Genomic DNA, 19,428 nt, shown 5'->3' on the forward strand with positions numbered 1-19,428 from the left:
TCTAGCTGAATTTGTCCTCACCTTAAAAAGAGAACAAAGATATTGTATTTAACTATGCTTATAACAGCTTACCAACACTGAACATCATTGGTGGTTTAGACCAGCGCAGGAAATCTTGCTGAAATCACACATGGAGGCGAGGAAGCTCATATTTACATAATGCATAATGCATAGTGTCCTTCTGAGCCAGATTTGCTGACAGCAGATGGCCGGTCCTACAACGCGAGGTGATCACAGGGGCAAACAAAAAAGGTGACAAACATGCCCTAGGAAATAAACGAACCCATCTCAGGCAGGTCATGCTTGGTAAGTGACAGTGGTGGGTTTGCCGAGGACGACCCAACTGAGCTTCTGGAAACGACTCCTGTGCCACCAAGCTGACCAGATATCAGAACAGCTGCCAGCGCTTAGGAACATCTGTGTTTGTGTGTGTGGATTATGTTATTCTGACCTGTTATTTTGATGCGGTTTGGACCATTTTCCGGGTCCCTGCAAAGATCTGTGACTGTAATCAAAAAAGTAAAAATGCCAAAACTCTTGTATTTTGTTTGGTTACTTATGGTTGAGGTTAGAGCTGGGTGGGGGTTAAGGTTGTCATCATTGGGATAAAGGTTTTGCCTGTCAAAATGAATGAGTCCCCCACAAAGGTATAATTACAAACCTGTGTGTGTGTGTGTGTGTGTGTGAGAGAGAGAGAGACATCGTGGGTCCGGCCTGTGATAATACAGGTTATGGATTTTCTGTGGAGATTCATCCCATAACATGGATGATGGACTTCCTGAGTCAATCCAGATGTTCTCTAAATCCATCCCGTAGTGTAGGGTGGGGGGGTTGGGGGCGGCGGTCCTTGGTGACGCGGTCTGTTTTGCTATGGTAGTGAATTTTTTTCAGGAAGCTTGACGTCTGAACCAAGGCTTGTGTGTGAAACACATGTTTAGTCAGCAGTGATATAGCAGGGGAAGGTCGTACGTCACATGTAACATGGTCCAGTGGTACCGAGGGGTTTGCCGTAAATCATTAGCGTATGTGGAAGATGTGTGGGCTCAGTGTGGGCCTGCGCTGTCCTTAAAGCATATCACAGCCAGCACACACCCCCAGAAGGGAGGGGCTCGAGCGGCCACTCTCACTGTCAATCAGCAGCTTCTGTATGAAATACAGCACTACCTTCATTAACATGGATTCATTCATGTGCTTATCACACACTGGGGAAAATGAGAAATCCACTTACTCATTCTGCAGGGTCACATCAATCAGTGATGAAAGGCAGGACTCCGGACAAGTCAGGGCCGGGCGAAGGAGCCTTATCCGTGTTCACATGGCAAAAGCACAGCGATGCAAGTAGCTAACAGGACCCTCATGGAGCACATGCCGTTTGTCCAAGCTTAGCCTTTTTTAGTTCAGCCTTTTCAGCTAAGCTTAGCCTCTTTTAGCCACGCCAGTCGACGGCATGACTCTCGAAGCACATCTTTCTCCTCTATAAGTTCCACTGCACCGTGCCGATCTTGAATCTTAATGAAAGACGTCTGTGCTCTAGAGTCTCCCCGGGCTTATTAAGCGCCCTGGCCCACTTGAGAAGAGTCGGCCTGCATTAAGATGGACGATGCTTGTCAGAGAACGAGCGAGAGGCCAGTGGCCAGGGGACTGAGCGTTTCATAGGCCGCCCTTAACATCCTGTGCTCAGGGCAGCTCTGATGTTCGAGGCCTAACAGAATAATCTCACCAAAAGATAGGGTTTGGCCACCTGCACCTCATCTCCTCCTATTATGGTGACATGATCACTGTCATGCTTGAGGAGGCCAGCAGAAATATGACTGGACAGATGATTAATGGAGAAGGTGCCAGGATGTTTATGTATCACCAGTCTGCACCCCCGGCCCCCACCCTCAAATTGAACTTGTATCTTAAACAAAGCCATTCAGGGTTTAGTTCTTCTCATGGTTGGTCGGATGATTTACTTTTCTCAGTGTTAAATTACTTTAAGGACCAGATAGATAAATACAACTTAAACCCACATATCAGAGTTTGAATTGTGTTTCTCTTTTTTGTATTATATTTTTTTGCAATACAACTATTAATATTTCTATAAGATGTTTTCCCTGCCACACCATCGGTGGCAGACTGCATGTCAGCTGTGTCCATCATTACAATAGACAGACTGATTATCAGGTTATTAAAATTGCAAACAAATTAAAGTCATATTAAAATGATACAGGCGCCAATAGCTGAACAGGAGTAGATCCTCTGCAGCTGCCCACAGGAAGACAGTAGGGTTAGGGTTAGGGTTAGGGTTCTCAGGTCCCTCATTTGTGGAAGAGTCAAAACTGCTGGAGACACAGTAGGATCAGGTTTGTTGGTCATTGGAACTTTTGTGGTGTTGAGGAGTCGCCCGCAGGTCTGTCTCTTGTAATGAACTGGGCTCCTTTGGTACTGGGCTTCTTCGGGGAATCCCAGGGTGTCGCTGCTTTGACTTTGCTGAGGACCTGAACAGCTGGAGAAGGCTAAAGGGGACTCCCATGTAACATCTGACTGTGCCAGATAGACGGACATTTCCAGAGGGTGGGACTCGACCCCGTTGACCTGGGGAGTCACCAACCCTGATCCTGAGGTGTTTCGTTGTGTGGTGGGGGTGGCAATGTGCTGCAGCTGTACACGCTCCCCCACCTAACCTGTATGACTCCATGCATCGTATATCTGAAGTCAACAATGAAAGACATTATTGCAGTAGTTCTGCACATAAGCTTTGTCTGACAAAGAGTCACACAGCGGGGGTGAAACATTTATAGCTATATCCCTGTTCATGCACTTTTATATTAACTGTTTGTTGGGATAACCCAGCCTTGACTGATTGCTAATGGTCTGAAACGTTTTCGATTTGTAGATACTATTTTGGAAAATTGAACGACAGACCATAAATAGCTTTGAAACCCTTCCCAGATTCATAGGCATCAACAAACTTTCTTCTCAGGAACTTGGAAAGCTCCTCTAATCCTGGTAAGATTTCATTAAATAGGTCTTATATATTAACAACTCTGTTGCAATTAACACCTGTTTCAATTATAAGCCTTCGATCCCAAGTAGCAGTATAGCAGTGATAGCTTGTTCCGTACACAGAAAATAAATTTATGTTAAAAATAAATGATTACAAAGTGTAATTTTCATTATTCTTCTAGTTACATCACCATTCTTTATCAACATTGTTGAAATAAAAATTAAACATGCATATGAATAAATATGTTTAATAGTTTAAAACTTTTCAGGAGATGGACTTACTTTGGCACAGCTGTAAATATCTACGGGTGAAATCAACATATTTTGATCTGAAATGTCAGAAGTTTTGAGTTGTGAACTTTTAAGCGAATTAATTAGAAATAGCCAATCAAACTTTTTGTACCTAGTTGGAAGAATTCTGTGATGACTCTCGTTCTGCAGAAACAATGTCCTAATATGAAACATGCTGCGTTCTAAAAAAATTAATCATGTGTTGAGTTTGGGCCGACTCTCTGTAAATAAGAATTCCTTTTTCGCATCTGCAGGGTTGTAAAGAGATCATTGGCTGACATACAATCATGGCGCACCAGGTATTTTTGGAAGCGCCATTTTACTCTGTCCTACATACATTCTGTGCAGAACTGAGGGATGATGGGAAAGCAGCTCCTCACCCCGTGAATGATACCGAGCCTCCTAAGTTCCTTATTAACATCATTTTAGCAGAATGCTATTAACAGATTAGCATGCCTGGGGCAGTGTAGCATGTGCTAGCATAAGATAACCTTGTGTCCCTAATTTAATACTGACTGTGTTCTCCATAGTAGCTTCTGCTTATTCTACTACATAAACAACAAACCTACACGATCTTGTTCCCCCTGGTCCCGCTCTTCCATGCAAATCGGATTAGAGGATAGCAAGTTTCTGAGGACTTGCAATATCGTTCCTGATCCATGGACACAAAAAATTAACAGGCTTGGATTCCATCTGATTGAATTCCTCATGCAGCTTTACTTCAAAGGGAGGTTGCATGTTCTACTCTTTCTGTCGAATGCCTGAAGTCTCGCTCACCACATATCAACTTCGTGACAATGACGCAAGAAGCTTCAGCAAAAAATAATATAAACCCCTTCATGGAGTTTACCCCCCGCCTCCCCCACTAGCCCTGGTAGCTGTATCTATATCCTGCATAAGAGATCATAATGGTGGTGTGGTACAGTCCTCTCGCACTCACACACACATGCATTAGTGGCTTATTTCATCTGTGGCAGCCTGCGCCAACACCAGTCCAGTCCAGGCCCAGTCCAGGCCCAGTACTCCAGGCTACTTTATTAAGAACCTATTTCTTATCTGCTGCTTCCCACCTCTGCCTCTGTGATCAAAGACCCAATTAATGGACTGAGGAAAGGTGAAGCATTCAAATAATGGCGACAGCTGTTCTTCCTCTCTTTGAGAAAATCCATTTGTATTGTTATCACGGGAGAGCAGATCCCCGAGGCTCCTGTCGAACTCCGAGCCCGTCTATTTCAGCTGCCTGATAATAATAATAATAAAAAAATCCACAATCAGCTCAGAAGGAAAATAGCAGAAATATCACAGCACTCTGGCTCCTCCCTGGTTTATCTGCCCAGAAGTGGTAATACGCAAAGATAAGCTTAGAAACCTCTGGACGGAAGGTGCTCCTGAACTGAGGCCTTCTGAGCTCCATGAAGATGAGGGTCCACGGTTTGGAGTCAAGTGAGTGTGTAATGCAGATTTAATTATGGCTACATTCTGCAGTACCTAAGTATGTAGTTTAAAAGTCTGCCAGCAGTTCCCATGTAATTGCTTTACTGAGTGAGATGTTTGGTCGGGGCCACCGAGTCACTGTAGAGTCTCCCCGTTTGAGCTCGAGCAGCCAGTCAAGCGCAGTCTCAGCTGGACCCGTGTCAGAAAGCTTGCCAATTAGCGTCAGCTCAGAAAGAAGTAATAGGCCTGGAAGGAGAATGCATTAACATTTAAAGTATTAGGTAAAGTCTGAAAGAGAGAGTGCTGAAGAATTACGTGACACTTTAAGTACACAGCTTCTTCTGTAATGGCATGTCCATCATGCGAAACGCATTTTTAATGCCATCAAATGCGAAAGTCACTGATAACAAGGAGAATCGTCTGCTGGTACAGTTTTTATTATTATAAAAATGGTGAGGGTGGCTATTAGGGTTTATCTCCTTCTGAAGATACGCTGGAAACCAACCGGTCTCTGAACACAGAACAACACAGACAGCTGTGATGGCTTTTTACTTGCTGCAAGTGATGTCCGGTCTCGACCTTGAGGCCTCTCAGCCTGACACAGCCAACTTCGAAGGAGGAACTCCCCTCGCGGTATCTTTTATTGAGGTACACAACCAGGATATGCAAATAACATTCAACATTGTTTATCACCATGTATGGGGTGGAAATATTCAAGCGACAGTTCTTAAGACGTGTTATTGCTAAATTAAGATCAAGCTGATGCAGGGTGTTATTTCTAAGAAATGGCATCTAGCAAAATGACAATAAAAAAAGTACATATTTCTCTAACAGTGGCAATATCAGATTATTTAATTTCTTAAATCAATAGCTAATATATTATTAGAATTACCGTTGAAATGTCAGCTGTCTTTCAAGTGACAGGTTCTTGTTGAGAACATATAACTGTTTGTGCATCGCAAACATACAATTTATCAGATCTTGTAGGTTGAAAAAAAAATTGTGGCAACATTTCTCTTTAATAAGCCAATTCAGGATTAATCACTTTTTGGGACAACATAAAAGCACCAATGGATGTTAATGCAGAGCAGTGCCCTCACTGTAAGCTACACAGCTTCATTATTGTGGTGTCTTCACTAAAAGCTACGTAGCTTCATTATTGCAGTGGCCTCACTGTAAACTACACAGCTTCATCATTGCAGTGGCCCCACTTTAAGCTACATAGCTTCATCGTTGCAGTGTCCTCACTGTAAGCTACACAGTTTCATCACTGCAGTGCACTCACTGTAAGCTGCACAGGTTCATCATGGCAGTGTTGTAATAAGCTCTACAGCTGTCACAGCACTTGTAACTAAAGCTACACTGTGACAATGAATTAGGTGCCTGGACAAGAAATAACTTACTGTCACCTCCAAGCATATGTAATTTCATTTGTTAAAATAAATGCTGTTATACACTGAAACTGTATAGGTGAGAAAACCAGAGTAAAGATTATGTAATAACAAAAATCCTCTTAATGATTGAGTAAATGAAGATCAAGAGTATCAGCATTATGGCACATAACGTAGACAAAGACAGAGCATATTTGATTTAGGAGGATCTTGAGATCTTTCTGGTTTACATGTCAATCGTCACCCAGACATATATATCAGAATATCATTCATGTATTATCACAAATAAGATGTTCCAAAAGGATGTTGATGAAATCCTGCGAAACGGAAGGTACATTAACCAGACCAAACAGCATCAGCAGGTACTCAGTGACCATTGTGGGTGTGGCCTGCACTCTTCCTCTCACTCTCCCCAATGAGATTCTAGGTTACTGGCACTCCACAGACCAAGCTTTGTGTCATCCCACCCCATTTGATATCCAGGACGATGGGAGGAGCAGAAATGCCGTTTTTGACCCTTATGGCATTCAGGACACAATAGGTAAAGCAGAGAGAGGGTGGTTTTCTAGCGAATTTTCAAAAAAATATATACATATATCTCCTTTCTTTTTGAGTTTCAATATTTTGAATCTCAATTTCCTCCAATTTATGGCCAGAAATAGTCTTATCCCAATAAAACATTTCAACAGGACATGCCTAGATCCGAAAATGTCATTATAGAAATAAATCTGTTATTACAGACATAAATCTGGAACTAAGTCTGGGGAAGAAATTAAATTCTCCATCAGTTTATCTGCTTCATTTCCGATATCTAACCCATCCAGTGATAATCTGAAGTGTGATACAGCATCTACTCATAAGGAACTTTACACTGTCCCCTTTCCCTCTAGCGTCTCTTGCATTTTAATAAGGGGTGCTGGACTGAAAGAAGTCAAATGTGAACTGCAGTTTAATGGAAGGAACAGCGATAACAAGCTGATAATGCCATTCTTATAGCAGAATATAATGATCTTGCAGGAACTTAGCAGAGCTGCAGTGGAAAGCTCCAGAACACCCTGTAGGAGAGGGTAGGAGTCTGGGGGACCTCATCGGAATAATGTTTTCTGTTGTGTGTATAATAGTGTATTTTTCATATGATGAGGGGTTCGGGTGGTGATGGGATCTGAGCGGTTTTACTTTGAGGATCCATAAGGCAGTAAGAGGCACATTATCCAAAAAGCAGGTTTGGATGCTAGGAAATGACACCCATTACACAGTGATCTTGCTGCCTGCTTTATGCGTTCTGGGAATTCTTCAAAGCAGAAGCGAACAGAAAGTTTTTAATGTTCCTCATGCAGTTATGACAATGCTCCTATCTCAGCTAAAGCTCTCCTCGGAAATGATGCCACTTCGGAAACGGACTCGTGGGAAGCTTTCAGCCGGCGCCCGAAATTGGCAACAGACCGAACCGAGGAGAAACAGAGAAAGAGCCTCTCAGCATTGAAATGAAATGTTCGTGTTCATAAAAAAATGGATTAATTAAATAAAAAGATGAATTAAGTGTTTCCTCCGGATATTCCGGTTTCCCCCCACAGTCCAAAAACATGCTGAGGCTAACTGGAGTTAGCAAATTGCCTGTACTGTAGGTGTGTGTGAGTGTCCCCTGCGATGGGCTGGCCCCCCATCCTGGCTTGTGCCCGTAGTTTCCAGAATAGGCTCTGGAGCCCCCCGCGACCCTGAATAGGATAAGTGGTTTCAGAAAATGGATGGATGCATGGATGGATGGAAAAATTAAGATAAATAAAATGATAAATACTGACAGATACATTCTCTCACAAAGAAGAATGGCATAACTAGCACCCTTATTTGCACTCCTGCCGGTCCTATTGTCCCCCCACGCACCTGCCCCCTACCCTGCAACCACAGCACAAAAATTTCCTCAGAAATTTCCTCAGAACATATGCGACAATAAAAACTGAAACTTGTAACCTGCAGTCCATTTGTTCCGGTAATGAGATCAGGGAAAAGGCTTCCATTATGTCAGTAGTAAAGAATGTGACCAAGCTTCCAGGAGATATTTTTACTCGAACCGTACTACGAAGGTGGAAACTGCATCGGAATATGTCAAATAAAAGGCTTTCTGTTACTGAGGGCTCACTTTAACTGCATTATGTTGAGATGCTCACTCTCACTGCAAACAAAGCAAACGTACCCCTAAGAACTGCACCCATAGCGAAAGGGCTGCCTTTTTCTGCAGTGCGAACGAGAGCAAGACGAAATACAGCAGGTGGAGCTTTGATATGCGGACTCTGTTCCGCCCGCATTGACGGAAAGTGCCGGAAACGGCAATATGGGAGAGAAGGTGGGACCGTGGGCGACACAACAGGGAGCCGCGGAGAATCCAGGTGTTATGAACGTATTTATTACACAGTAAGGAATACAACAATATTAGAGTCATATTCATCATAAGAGTCACATGTTGACAGACCAAACATTACAGTCAAAATGAAAAGGAAAAAACAAGAAACCACAGTTCCAACATAAACCTAAAATCTGAGGAGGATCCTGAGGCGGCTTCACGCTCGACCCGCTGCTCACGTCACTTCAGTATTGCACAACTTCCATTAACAACTGACGGGGACCCTCCCCCCCCCCCTCCCACCCCTCCCCCCCCCCCCCCCCCCCCCCACCCCACCCCACCCCACCCCACCCCAACCACCTCAGTTCTCAGTTTAACCCCTTAAACCGTATTCCACTCTTATTGTTTTACATGCAGGAAAAAGGCGTGCTGCCCCCATAACTTCCCAATGAACTGTCATTACTGGCATGTGTCACACTGACGGACTTTTAAAAAGCGTCTTGCCACAAGACAGGTGACCTCGAGGGTCACAGAAACGAGGGAAGAGAGGTGAGGGAAAACGCGCCTCGTCCGCGGTCACCGTTTGGATTATAACACGAGTCAACACTTGTTTTAAGTCACTGCCGTTTCTTGACTTATTCCTATCACGATCCAACGCGATCTGCGTAACTAACAAGCGTAAAGGAACATAACAAACATGTCTTCTCATTTCATCTATGTTTCATGAGGTCTGCATTGTTACCAAGTAGTGATATGGTTTTCCAGCTTCCGCCATTTTGGTTCTTCCGGTTCCCTCGCGACCATTTGGTTTGTCTAGACCAGTTTCTGCTCAGCGACTGGTGCTAAAGGTTGCTGTCAGAGGTAGAGTGAGACGTTTAGCCACTGAGGAGGTTATAGTAAAACAGAAGTAGAAGAGGAGGAGATCAGAAAAATTTGTCTTTATTTACTGTATTTTATTTCTTCTTTTGTTTTACCCAAGGTGCCCTGAAATGCAACAACATGACACACTAATCTTTTTTTTTTTATTTCTCAAATACAATACACTAGTGTTAAAACAGCTTTGCTGTTTCACATATAATCACAGCTTCTGAGGAAATATTATTGGGTGTCAGACACCCTTTTTGGATTATTTAACCCTTTAGAGTCTTGAGCACACGCCCATAATCACCCACTTCCGAGAGGTCAATGTTCTCGCCTACGTCGCGTAGCACCATGATCTTCTGCTGTTGAGTAGCGAGAGTTAAGTGCTTGAAAATGCGGCCCGCTCCTTTGATCTGATATTCTCCTTTTAAGTCTACGGTCTAAAGAGAGCCGAGGATGTTTGTTTTTCAGCATCGCTTCGATAATGATTAAATTCCTCGCGAACGATGGTCCTGCAGGAACGACCCAAAGCTATGAACTGTATCATAAAGCATTAACACCTGAAAGGTAAAGCGGAAGTAATTTCTCATTGAACGGGATCTTTTATATGAATTAACTGGATGCGTCTTCTTTTAAACTATATTTATGCTACCCTTCAGTCTTATTGCTGTTTAGAAATGAAAGAAAAGGTTCCAGGTGGCACCGATCCCTTAAGCCCGACAGGCTGTGCTGCTTTGTTCCGGACAGCAAATGGTTAAAGGTTTTCATGATACCATTGCCACAGCTACTTCGACCTGATGATAGCTTGGATAAAACAAAGTAAAGAGTCGTGCGTCTGAACCGATCTCTTCTGAATAAATGCGATTTTGGTCCTTCACATCCGTCTTTGGCCGACTTCCGCGACGAGCTCCTTTGTAACACTGTGATACCTGCCACTCTGCTGTTAAAGCTCTCTGTCTAAACCTCTGCATTTGGAACCTTAGTTTCTTAGCTTTTTTTTTTTAAGTTTATGCATTTATTTTATTTAATTTTTTTTTTTAAAAAAAACAACATTTAAGAAACGTTTAGCAATGTCCATGCACTGTCCTTCGTTAAAAAATAAAATAAAAAATAAAAATCATGGTGTTTCACCCTCAGAAAACATCTATTACCAAAAATGGGGCTGTTCCTCCCTTTTTATAACAGAACAAAACTCACAGTTACAGTAACACCTACAGGTAAAACCAGCGAGAAATGGCTCTATACTGAAAGAAGCATGCTCAGATAGCTTTGAGTGCAAATACATTTATGTACCAAACACGTATGATCGCATTCCATGTAACATGCCGTTCCCCGGGGACACGCTGAGTGCCGCGCAGTAGCAGCTCGCAAAGACAGATCCTGCCTTTTCTTCAGTACAACAAAGACATTTTTCTTCCTTCTTTTTTGAACTACGGGAGAACTATCACTTATACAAACAGATATAAAAGCAGCCCGCAGAGATTAACGATTCGCTTCGTGCCCGACTAGGAATAAGGAAGCTAAAGTGTGGGGGTGGAATTAAGCTACTAGCATCTTCACGACTGTCCAGCACACGTACACTACAGCACTAGCGGGAACCGCATGGGAGAAAGGTGTTCTTGTTTCAACACACCGAAAACAGAAAAAAACTAAGGGCGCCCAGGCTGTAGGAGGCTGAACTGCGTCCATCTTCAGCACTTTACCTTCACCAGGTGCAAAGCTTCACCTGGGTGTCACGCTCTCACCTGCATGGGAGCGGAAAGGGGTGTGTGGCTGGCAGATGTTCCACTGCATCACTTCACCGATGGACGTGGAGGACGGAGTAGGACGTAGGACGTGATACATTCGCTAGTGCTGTTGCTCTCATCTTCTCTTTCTCCTACTGCTAATCTTCTCACCCCGTCCGACAGTCCTGCGCTCCTTCCTTTGCGCTTCTTTCCACACCCGACTCAGACGTGTCTTTTTAATCACATGAAATATTAGCAGTCTTGCCTTCAGCAGCAATTAATAATCCCTTGATTTGCTGTTCAGTAAAGCGTATATTTTTGAGGTCAACTAGTTTCACATCTCAGCTACTGGAACGGGGCAGGGGGAGGTCATTTGCAATTCTCTGGTATCTTCTTTTGTATTTACAAGCGTTAAAACAACAACAATAACAACAGCGACGACAACAACAGCGACGACAACGATGACATCGAGTGTAAGAATAATGGCAATAATAAAAACAAAGAATATCTTTGTATTCTTAATCAGAACAAGTCAATATGACATGTTCCAGGTCTCCTGCACGTACTGCACCAGTCTCTGCTTGTAGTGCTACTTTCGCCTTTGATCAAACAGTTCTGTCATCCATCTTTGCAGCGTTTCAGCGCGCCGTGGCGTCTGTGGCGGAGGGCGTCCCCGGCGTGGCGGATCGTGGCGTGGCGGCCGACGGGGTGTCCGCCGGGCTGCCTGCGCTGCTGCTGGGCGTGGCCGAGGCCGCGTCCCCCTGCGACTGGGCCTGTAAAGTCTGCCCGCATACGTGGTGGTGCTTCTCCCAGTCCTTGTGCTGGCAGAAAGAGCCGCAGTACCGCGCTGTGTTGCAGCCGCTGCACGTCTCGCTGGCCTTGCGCCCGCAGTTCCAGCAGCTCTACACAGGGGGCAGCAGAGATGGATTTAGGTTTGCCCCTCTTGAGTATTGTACTGGAAAAGATGGACTGGAAAAAGAGATTCTACTGGTGCTTTAATCTTATTCTTAAATATCGTAGAGGGCATATAATCAATATAATAAAAATATGGGAGTTAGAAGAATGAAACAGTCAGTGTCCTTAAGTAAAAACGAAACCTTTTCATGTCTCAGCATGACTGGAGTGGTAGGCTGACCTGAATGAGACCCCGTTTCACTCAGTGAAGATATTTTCAGCCTAAGAATGACTAAAATCCCTGCCAAATTGACTGGCTCACCACTCTCAAAGCTCAACACGGCTTCGAGTCTAACAGCTACCTTTGCTAAAGAATAAAAACCCAACGTCCTTCTCTTACTTTTCATTCTCGCGCACATATGCAATTTACCTCCAGCACGTTTCATATTTTCGTCACGTTAAGATGTGACTTAATGCCCAGGGTGTAAAACGCTACATCATCATGTCATTAACATTAGGAGGGAACCTAACAGCTTACTCATTGGTTGGGATTTGGGCCAATTCCATCTTTAAGGATCATCAGATGGTTAGAGAAGGCCCAGAAGCGGCCAGCACTCCCACCTCGCTGGAGTCCTCCTGCTGGTTGATGACTGAAAGTGCGTCTTCGGCCGCCTGCCGCTTGGCCTCTGCCACCGTGCGCTCCATCTTGGCTCGCTCCGTGCTGATCATCTCATGGGCCTTGCGCTCTGCCTCCGATACGGCCTTCTGCAGCTCCGTCATGGCCTGCCGCTTCACCTCGTTCACAGCTTCCTCTGGGGGAGGAGGACACGCCTTACCCAGAATCCATCACGCTTTGTCCATTCAGGATGAGTAACACGGAGCCCCTCACACAGCTGCACAAGGGCACTACAGCTAACGATGGTGGCTAAGCTCTGTATCACTCTTCTTATCCAGCTCATTCAACACAAAACAAAAGAACAAATTAAGGATAATTAATATAGAACCAAATAAGCAGCAATTATTGACTTGGCAAATACAGTGTCAAATTAACACCCTTTTTAGCTAATTGTGGCATGTTTCTTTGAAGTGATACAGAGAAAAATGGTTTCATCCACTGTAATCTCATGTTTATAAATATTTATTGTCATTAAAAATTAATTGGATCATTGTTTACCTTTTGTTTTTCATCAGAAGTTACTTTAATCGCGAAAGCCAAACTTAATTTATATGAAGTTATTTTTGCGCAGACCAAAGCTACGGATATACAGCATCAATTCATGTCTGTGAATGAAGAGCTTTAAAGAGCAGACTGAATACATTTCACTTTGAATTTTACATCAAGGTGAATTGGAATTCCCTTGGAACGGTAACAGGACAATAGTTCTGTGCTCTGTGCAAGGCTGAAGCTCTGCTAATTGTATATGTAAATAAGGCAATTTATATTCAAATTATGCATTACTATTATGGTCCCAGAGGTGCATGCATTTCAGTAAATGAGAACTGGTAACATTGTGCTTGAATATTTATTGCCAACTGTACATATTGCACAATTGCTAAGCAACAGCAAATGGTGCGAAAGCTGAGTGCAAATGGAGAATAGAGGCACCTTCTATTGTTTTTAATGAAATTAAGCTTGTGACTCTAAATACATGCTACCCATGCTCACACACTGTACTTTAATACTCAGACCTCATACTTACACAATACAGTTTTACACTCAGACCTTGTACTCACACACTATACTCCTACACTCGAACTCTACTCAAACTCTCAACCTATCAGAGAAACTCTCATCCGAGAGAGTCTCATGGAGGCACAAATCTCACCAGCTTTTTTCCAGATCTCTTCCGGCACGTATCCTGACACCGGTCTGTGAAGGAGCTCCCTGTGAAGTTCTACAAGATAAAAAAAAAATTATGTATATTAAGAGTCCGAGTTCACTCTTGCGGCACAAGTTTAGGTGAATCCTCAACTGGTCGGCTTAACTAATCCAAAGCCCAAGGAAAACCAACGGCATGCCCTTGTGCTGGCTAACGTCGGCATAACGATTGGAGATCAAAGTGCTTCTCCTCCATGGATAACCACGACCAGTTGCAAGCTTGTCTAGCCTTTCTCAGGGACAGAAGGTCGCCAACATGTCAGATTAATCCAACACCACTCCCACTCCAGGACAGGACCATCTTGAAGGGCAGCCAGTTGGCTAGGACTCAGTATGGTTCTCAGATAGGAGCAGAGTGGGAGCCCCCCTGCTCCTGATGTTCTCAGCAGGGTACCTGGAGTGGAGCTCTCTTGGCTGGCAGGGCTCTGCTGCCGGGACTGGCTGCCGTTGCCTTTCTTCAGCTCCTCCGCGTCGCTGTAGCGCCGGATCCAGTAGTTGAGCTCCTCGCGGTCGGCCTCCTGGCAGCGGCGCAGCACGGTGAGCGAGCGCCGCGTCTTCTCCACCATGTCCATGATGCAGTTCAGGAGCTGCGGAATGAGGGACAGGGGAAGGTCTGTGACGTTCCTCCTTGGGTTACAGGGGAAGGTCTGAGATGTTTGCAGAAGGTCTGAGTAAAGAAGGTCTTATTACTTTTCTTACATGGTCTAAGTGCTTCCACTCCTCTGCCCATTCCCGGTCCGTCAGCCGGTGGTCCACCACTTCCTCGTGCTGCCGTGTGCTGTGCATCCCTGCTGCAAGAGGGGGGGGTTATTCTCAAAAAGGCCTGACCCTTTATCTCGGAGCTGCTTGATTGTGGCAAAAATCATGATCAGAATTGTGCTGGTCGATATTGCGATCGCGGTTATTTAACACGATTACTCACTGACTTTGGAAATCTCATGCATTTTTTAAACTTTTAAAAGAAAAAAACTTTTTACAAAGAAAAATGTTTTAGCAGACCCATTTGGCAGTGGTCTTACCCAGAGGCCTGGCACGCTCTCTGAGGTCGCGGGGGCTGCTGTGCCTGTAGGAGTCTCTGTAGTGGTGTGCCAGGGCCATGTCGTCCAGCCGGTAGTGCTGCGGTGCTGGTGGCGTGGGGTGGGCCAGCCCATTGGGCGGGTAGGGCAGCCCATTGCTAGGGCTGTAGCGCTGACCTGGGCTAACGGTACAGGGTCTCTTGGTTGGATGCTCTGGATGCAGGGGCTCACGCTCAAAGCCATTCTCTTTGGTTCTGCAGCAGAGGGAAATGATGGCGAGAGCCTCAGTCGCGGAAGCCGACCGGAGTTCCGAGGAATAGGGTTAAAGTGCCGCGCATTCGGAAACAGCTACTAGATAATGAGAGCATCAATCCCTGGGAGCATGACTATGATGTCACTGCAAAGGGCAGGACGGTGAGCTGAGGTGCTTCCCTGTCCTTCAAGGGTACAGTTCCAGCCCTGAGCCTCAGAGACAATGGGAACCTTCTAGAGATTTTTCCAGTGTTCTCAAAGACCACACAGCCTTCGCTGTCATCTACTGTCAATGGTTCTTGCTCCAAATAAGACCTGAGCCCCAAATATCAAGATCTACCATAGAGGTGGACGAAGCAAGGCAGGTTTACTGTGTTACTGTATGAGGTGTGAGGTGATGACAGGTTCAGCTCAGTCTCGGGTTTGAGAAGGTTCACCGTAGTTCCTGAAGTTCCTGAAATCACTGCCATTCCTTCCAATGCATGTAGCTTCATTATAAATCTACTGCACATACACAGCAGAGGATGGCATTCGCAAACGAAAAAAGAAAAGATCGGAAACACGTCACCTGCGTTTTTAATTCAGAAAATGCTCGTGTTCAGCATCCACGGTGCATATTTTCCAGCGCCTTCCATATTAATCAGAGGGAGATGATGGCGTATTGTGCTCCTTGATTAAGACTAGTGTTTCCCATTGAAATCCGTGCATCGGAAATTTTCCGATAACAATGCAAAGCAAAGCTAAGCAGAAAAGAAAAGCTTACGGAGGCAGATCACCAGATCAACCCGTGTATCCTGCATTTCCCCAGGCTCACTCCTGGGATGCTTCAGATGTCACAAATATGCAGAAATCACAAAAAAAAGGTTCCTGCAACCCAAGGAGGTCCTCATTAACACCACGCACTTGTTCTGAACGCGTTTTCTTCCCAGGGAAACTGCACAGGTTTCACTTAACGTTCTCCATAAGCCCCGTTCGGAAGATCCCCGGACGCTTTTCCCAGCATTCCGAAACACACGGGCAATGCCCTTCAATGTTGGGATTCCTGCCTCAGGGTCCGGCCTCTGCTGCCACATCTCTCCTATCGTACAGTACATCTTTAACCCTGTTCTGTCTCTCCCGGCTTCTTCGTCCCAGGTTCATACTGCCCCGTTATACTGACAATTCACAATGCAAAGTTCCATGAAATACGCATTTAGCAGCGGGGACACCTCAGTGAACTTCCAGCAGACAGCGATTCCTAAGGTGTTTGAAAGTCCGGCTGAGGCTCACCATCCACTTGGATAGACTCACACATCTCCAGAAACATCTGCTTCTACTCCATTAAGGAGAACCTATGAAACGCAATGGACCATGACACGAGGTGGGTAACGACGGTTTGGGATTTAGGCAGAGCGACTGGAGGGCCCTTCTGAGGGGTCAGCATCTATGGGAATTTGAGAAGGGGGGGCAGAGATTTTTGTCTGGTTCATAAAGAAATGGTGTAGCTCCTTCTTCTGCCACTCAACTGGAATCTTATAGCCTGATAAGATTTTACAGTATAGCTCACCAGTGCGAAGAGTGAATTTACCAGCATGTGTCAGTATCACACCCACACTATAAGGAGCCCGTGAAGCTCCGCTTACCTGTCCGGTGTCCTCCTCTTGCCGTTCTCATTCACATCCAGCAGCAGCTCAGAGGAGTCGACAGGTGAAGTCGTACTGGTGTCCAAGAGAAGCTGCTCATGTTGGGCCAGATACTGGGCTGGATTCTGTTTCGCCAGTCGGGCACAGTGCAACAGCTCCCTCTGCAGGAGGGGCAAGTTGGCCTGTGACAGAACATAGGTTTTAGATTCTAGTTGGGCCTTCACACGCAACACTCGATGCATTAGCAGGTCTTTTCCTACCTTACCCTTTTACTTCTTTTTGGATTACGGGCCTTTACATCTCTGAAAAACTTTGGGATTTAACTTTTAAATTTAACTTTTAAATAAAAAACCCTAAATATGACCCCAGTCATGCTCTCAAAACACTTACATTTCTTTTAAAAGTTCTGTGAATCTGCGAATTTGCGAATCACAAAGCGCGAATGCACGAGGGCTGACTGTATTAACAAGCTCACGGTCCTTCACAGTTTTTACCCATTTCGTATGGATGTAGGTGCTTTTTATGTTGGTGTTATTTTGTGTTGCAGCACCATTCTACTCATACCCCCCCCCCACCCCCAAGTGTGGCTCGATCTTTCTGGAAGCAGCAGGCAGCCAGGTAAGTGCCCTCCTTCTCAGAAGTGGACCATCTTGTTTGCGCTCACAAGGAGGTAACTGTGCACGAAACCCTCGGGAGAGATGCTGAAGTGTGGCAGTTCAAAGCCCTTCCCTCAAGTATTTTTACAGCAGATGAAAGGTTTCCATTACTGTGTGAGGACAGCGGGGCTCTGAGTACTTCCTAATGGTAGAGGGCACCACTGGAAACGGCGCCATCAGACTTTAATGACAGTTCAGGAGGTCCTTTCCCTCAGTGCTACGTCTTGAGGACCACAAGCCATCAAAGCACTCTCGCACGTTGAATATGGGATGCATCTCTTTAGAACAGGCTGCTCCCAAAAAGCAAACAGGCAGTGAAATTCAGAACACACCTTAAAAATTACGAGTATGTAGGCAAAGACAGACTTAGTTAATCTTATCATTTCTGATCTAATCGGCTATGAATGATTATCTGAGTTTTTTTTTGCCTGACTATAGCCAACACAGGTCTGGGAATTGAACACTTTAGTGCCATAGTGCGATGGGATCATCTTATGCTACCCCACATAAGCAGCTCATCACACCTTTCCGTCACCATGTAAAATCCTCCGGTCAAAATGAATTCCTCTCAATTGACACTCCAATAAATCACCGGAGCTGAGGTGATACGCTCCCTAGCCCTGCGCCATGTTTGCGACCCCAATGCCGAGGGCTGTGGCCAGACTCCCTCCTTTTTTTAATGCCTCCGTATTTCCTTACAGTTTACAATCTGTCTGTAAAGCCAAAGCACTTCTGACGCTGAATGGAATATATCCGCTGTATTGTCAAAAGAGGGGACATTATTCAAATCACAAAGCACAATGAAACAAGTCAGAATGTATGTGACAAAATTACCTTTTTTTCACTTTAAGCATTTAAAGCATATTACTAGCAACTCCTCACAATACAGAAGAAGGAGCTCCACAAAGAATAAACCGGCTTCAGTTCTGGATGCCGTACAAGCAAACACACACACTGTAGCACTTATAAGAGCCATATGGAAGCTGTCATCAGAGGAAAAGCACCAAATTACAGGGAAAAAAAAGCGGCCTATGATTGGACCATCCTGCCTCTATGACAAAGCAGGCATATGGCTTTGGGGACCCCTGAGCTGCAGGACTGACCCCCAAAGGGAGAAATTTCCCAGCATGCCCCGAGAGACACTGTCAGGTAGCCAGAGGAGCAAGGACCCGTCTGGTGCTGTTTCTTTAAATAACTCCATAGTGAAGCAAAAACCGATTATCTGTCTCGACTGGGGCAGGGGGGGGAGAAAGAACAAAAAGAGAAGGGAAAGAGGAAAACAAATATGACACAAATGGGATAAAGAAAGACAATGAATAGAAATTGAATAGAAAAACTGGAAAAAGACACATCTTATGCTGTACTTAGATGTCTATAGACTGTCATACACTGTCCTTCGAGGTCTATAGACTGTCATACACTGTCCTTCGAGGTCTATAGACTGTCGTATGCTGTTTTTAGAGGTCTATAGACTGTCATACACTGTCCTTCGAGGTCTATAGACTGTCGTATGCTGTTTTTAGAGGTCTATAGACTGTCATACACTGTCCTTCGAGGTCTATAGACTGTCATACACTGTCCTTCGAGGTCTATAGACTGTCGTATGCTGTTTTTAGAGGTCTATAGACTGTCATACACTGTCCTTCGAGGTTTATGGACTGTCGTATGCTGTTCTTAAAGGTCTATAGGCTAACGAATATAGTTCTTAGAGGTCTGTGAAGAATTATATGAAATCAAATTTAACTGATTTAAAATTAAAGGTAAAATACATTTAAAATACACCTAATGTATTGTTTTTAATTTCATGACAGTGCAGTTTCATGCATTTCACGTTTTGTGCTAAAATGTCTTTCGATGGTCAGCTACCAAAAAACAGAAGGCAAAGAATAGCACATCTCTCACAAACGGGAAATGCAGCGCTGAACGGGAAATTCCCCAGAATCAGTTTAGCGTCAGAATTTTGAGTGAGTTCAACACACATTTTACCATTTAAAACAAACTCGGGATTTCAGCGGAGGGGCAGTTCACAGATTTCTGGCCTGTGGACGGGCCCTCGTTCCTCCATCCCATGCACAGATC

The 19,428-nt window shown here is 44.7% G+C and overlaps 1 protein-coding gene and 1 long non-coding RNA gene across 6 annotated transcripts in view; one reads left to right on the forward strand and one right to left on the reverse strand.

Moving 5' to 3' along the window:
- Positions 1-9,660: 9,660 nt before the first annotated feature.
- runx1t1 (RUNX1 partner transcriptional co-repressor 1) overlaps positions 9,661-19,428 on the reverse strand; it is a 38,013-nt gene continuing 28,245 nt past the window's right edge. For 2 of the 5 annotated variants that reach the window (XM_048993787.1, XM_048993790.1), the window contains 7 exons: positions 16,694-16,875; positions 14,823-15,073; positions 14,494-14,594; positions 14,198-14,390; positions 13,751-13,819; positions 12,546-12,736; positions 9,661-11,932 (listed from right to left, as the gene is read on the reverse strand). In XM_048993787.1, coding sequence (XP_048849744.1) covers positions 11,669-11,932; positions 12,546-12,736; positions 13,751-13,819; positions 14,198-14,390; positions 14,494-14,594; positions 14,823-15,073; positions 16,694-16,875 — 1,251 coding nt within the window. In that variant the 3' untranslated portion in view covers positions 9,661-11,668. The remainder of the gene's footprint in view (positions 11,933-12,545; positions 12,737-13,750; positions 13,820-14,197; positions 14,391-14,493; positions 14,595-14,822; positions 15,074-16,693; positions 16,876-19,428) is intronic. The other 3 variants (XM_048993791.1, XM_048993788.1, XM_048993789.1) reach the window with 3 other exon arrangements.
- On the forward strand, positions 18,649-19,044 carry LOC125719214 (uncharacterized). Its single transcript, XR_007385038.1, has 3 exons — positions 18,649-18,719; positions 18,751-18,874; positions 18,906-19,044. It is a non-coding gene; the product is annotated as an uncharacterized LOC125719214 (long non-coding RNA).

Source organism: Brienomyrus brachyistius, chromosome 23 (assembly GCF_023856365.1).
Source record: "Brienomyrus brachyistius isolate T26 chromosome 23, BBRACH_0.4, whole genome shotgun sequence".
NCBI classification, from domain to species: Eukaryota; Metazoa; Chordata; class Actinopteri; order Osteoglossiformes; family Mormyridae; genus Brienomyrus; species Brienomyrus brachyistius.